At 33.2% G+C, this 2,675-nt stretch overlaps 1 protein-coding gene across 1 annotated transcript; it reads right to left on the bottom strand.

The window, feature by feature from the left end:
* Window positions 1-1,250: 1,250 nt before the first annotated feature.
* Window positions 1,251-1,829, bottom strand: LOC145050346 (uncharacterized). Its single transcript, XM_078998612.1, has one exon. It carries the CDS (start codon window positions 1,827-1,829, stop codon window positions 1,251-1,253), a length of 579 nt encoding a protein of 192 aa, XP_078854738.1.
* Window positions 1,830-2,675: the final 846 nt, after the last annotated feature.

Raw genomic sequence — 2,675 nt, 5'->3', positions numbered from 1 at the left:
GATAATATATATGATATGAACTTGGTCTCATGCGTATCAATGATCCAACATGTAAGATTGCATGGCCCCAAACAGAAACAAGAAGTTTGGTTCTCATTATCAATGGTCTAGCTATTAGTTGGAGACGTTTAATCAGTGATTCGGCTAAACCATTTTGTGTGTGTACATGAGCAACTAGATGCTCAACGACAATTCCTACAGACATACAATAGTCATTAAATGCTTGTGAAGTAAATTCACCAGCATTATCAAGCCTCACTATTTTGATAGTATAATCAGGGAAATGTGCCCTTAATTTAATAATTTGGGCAATAAACTTTGTAAATGCCACATTACGAGTTGATAATAGGCAAAAATGAGACCATTTGCTGGATGCATCTATTAGGACCATAAAGTATCTAAATGGTCCAAATGGTGGATGAATTGGTCCACATATATCACCTTGAATTCTTTCGAGAAATCTAGGTGACTCCCTTTCAAGTTTCATTGGAGAATGTTTTATAATTAACATTCCAAGGGAACAAGATGTACATGGTCTTATGCTACTGGACTAAGGGAACTTCTGGTCCTTCAATGGGTGCTCATGCGTATTCTCAATTATCCTTCGCATCATTGTTAATCTTCGGTGGCCCAACCTATCATGCCATAAACTGAATGCCCTAGGATCACATTGTTTTTATTTGACTACCATATTTGATTCGATCATATGTATATATGTATAATGCAAACCGGAATCAAGTGTTGGTAGTTTATCAAGCACACAGTTTTTATCTATAATATACATATACTTCTTATTTTCAGTGGTCACAATTTTTGTGTCATATCCTGTGAAATGTATGTGATTGAAACTTAGTAAGTTTCTATTAGACTTTGGAGAAAATAAGGAATTTTCTATACAAAACTTCGTACCATTTTGGTAATATAAATTGGGTGTTTCCAGTCCTCTTTATCAAGTCTGTAGGACCTGATATTGTATGTATAACTGTTTTTGTTGGCACTAATTTTGAAAAATATTTCTTTGATTTCAAAATAGTATGCGTACTAGCAGTATCTGCTATGCAAAGATCTCCAACCTTTTCTTGGTTTTGTGTTGCGGTTGGACTCATATTAAACTTCACATATGAAAGAAATAATAAGCCAATAAACATAATCACAGTAATTATTCTAAAGAAACTTCACAATGTAGGAAAGACATTATATGACAAACAAAGGAAGGAAAAACAATTTTACAAGAACAATAACATAAATTTTTAGTTTATGTCTTCCATGTCATTGCAGAAATCAGCAACAGTTAGCGGAGTGCATTCAACATTATCAATGAGGTTTACTTCTTTTCCTTTTCCTTTAATGGACTCTCGATAAAGTTGATAAAGATGTGCAGGTGTGTGGTAGGTCCTTAACAAATGGCCTGTGCTACCACATCTATAACATGAACCAAAAGATTTTTGTGATGTCCCAACATCATGCCTTGCTACTTTGGCCTTTTCTTGTGAATGGATATTGTTTCTTTGTAAATATTGGCAATTATTTCTTTTCTGGCCACGACCACGATTATTACCTTGTCCACGACCAAAATTATGGTTATGATTATGGCTTTGGTTTCGATTAAGATAGCCACGTCCTCGTCCTAGACCACAGCCACGTCCTCGTCCACATGTATAGTTTCGATAACCATCTATATTTGTAGCATTTGCTTCAAGAAGTGCTACTGATATTGTTGGACGAAATTCATGGTTTTTCATTAAGAGCTCATTGTTTTGCTCTGCAACAAGTAAGCATGCATTCAATTCAGAATATTTTGTGAGCTTTTGCAACTGATATTGTTGCATCAAGGTAATGTTTGTTGCATGAAATGTGGAGTACGTTTTCTCCAACATATCTTCATTAGTAATGTCTTATCCACAATACTTGAGTTGTGAACATATTCTGAACAAATATGAGTTGTATTCATTTACTTTTTTGAAGTCTTGAAAACTTAGTGTTCTCCATTGATCTCTAGCATTTGGAAGTATAACTTCCTTTTGATGATCAAATCTTTCTTTCAAGAGACTCTAGAGAACACTTGGATTAGTAATATCAAGATACTCAAATCTAAATATTTCATCAATATGCTTACGAAAGGAAAATTGTGCTTTCTCCTTGTCTTGTGTCAAGCAATTATTAAATTCATGTATAGCATTTGAGATTCCCATGGACTCAAGATGCATTTTTACATCTATCATCCATGACACATAGTTTTCCCACTAACTTCAAGTGCTGCAAACTCGAGCTTTGCAATGTTGGACATATTGTAACTATAAATTTAAAAAAAATAACAAGATGAAAATTAAAATCCTTTTATTTCAATATGTATTGCACAAAACAGAAGGGGGAGAAGAATCATCACATACAAGACTAAGAAAGGATAAAATAAATCACGATAAAATACATCCGGCGTGAGATTGAAAAATAGGAAGCTAAGTGCTATAGTCATTATAGTTGCGATAATTATAACCGGATGAATCATTTTGATCTTAATAACATTGAAAAGTGAGAGAATTTACACCCTTTTTGTAGAGAGAAATATGATAATGTTGTTATTTATAGTAAAAAAATAGTCGTTGTTTTTGTTGTTTATAATCGTTGCACATATATAGCCGTTGTGTGTTTATATATATATATATATATATATATAT

The sequence above is a fragment of the Lactuca serriola genome, chromosome 5 (genome assembly GCF_051521515.1).
Source record: "Lactuca serriola cultivar US96UC23 chromosome 5, Lser_US96UC23_V15, whole genome shotgun sequence".
NCBI lineage: Eukaryota > Viridiplantae > Streptophyta > Magnoliopsida > Asterales > Asteraceae > Lactuca > Lactuca serriola.
This window is presented reverse-complemented; position numbering and strand designations above follow the sequence as displayed.

What these genes read in the sequence shown, in the direction of transcription:
- LOC145050346 (XM_078998612.1), bottom strand. Translation starts at nt 1,829, where the DNA reads ATGCAACAATATCAGTTGCAAAAGCTCACAAAATATTCTGAATTGAAT.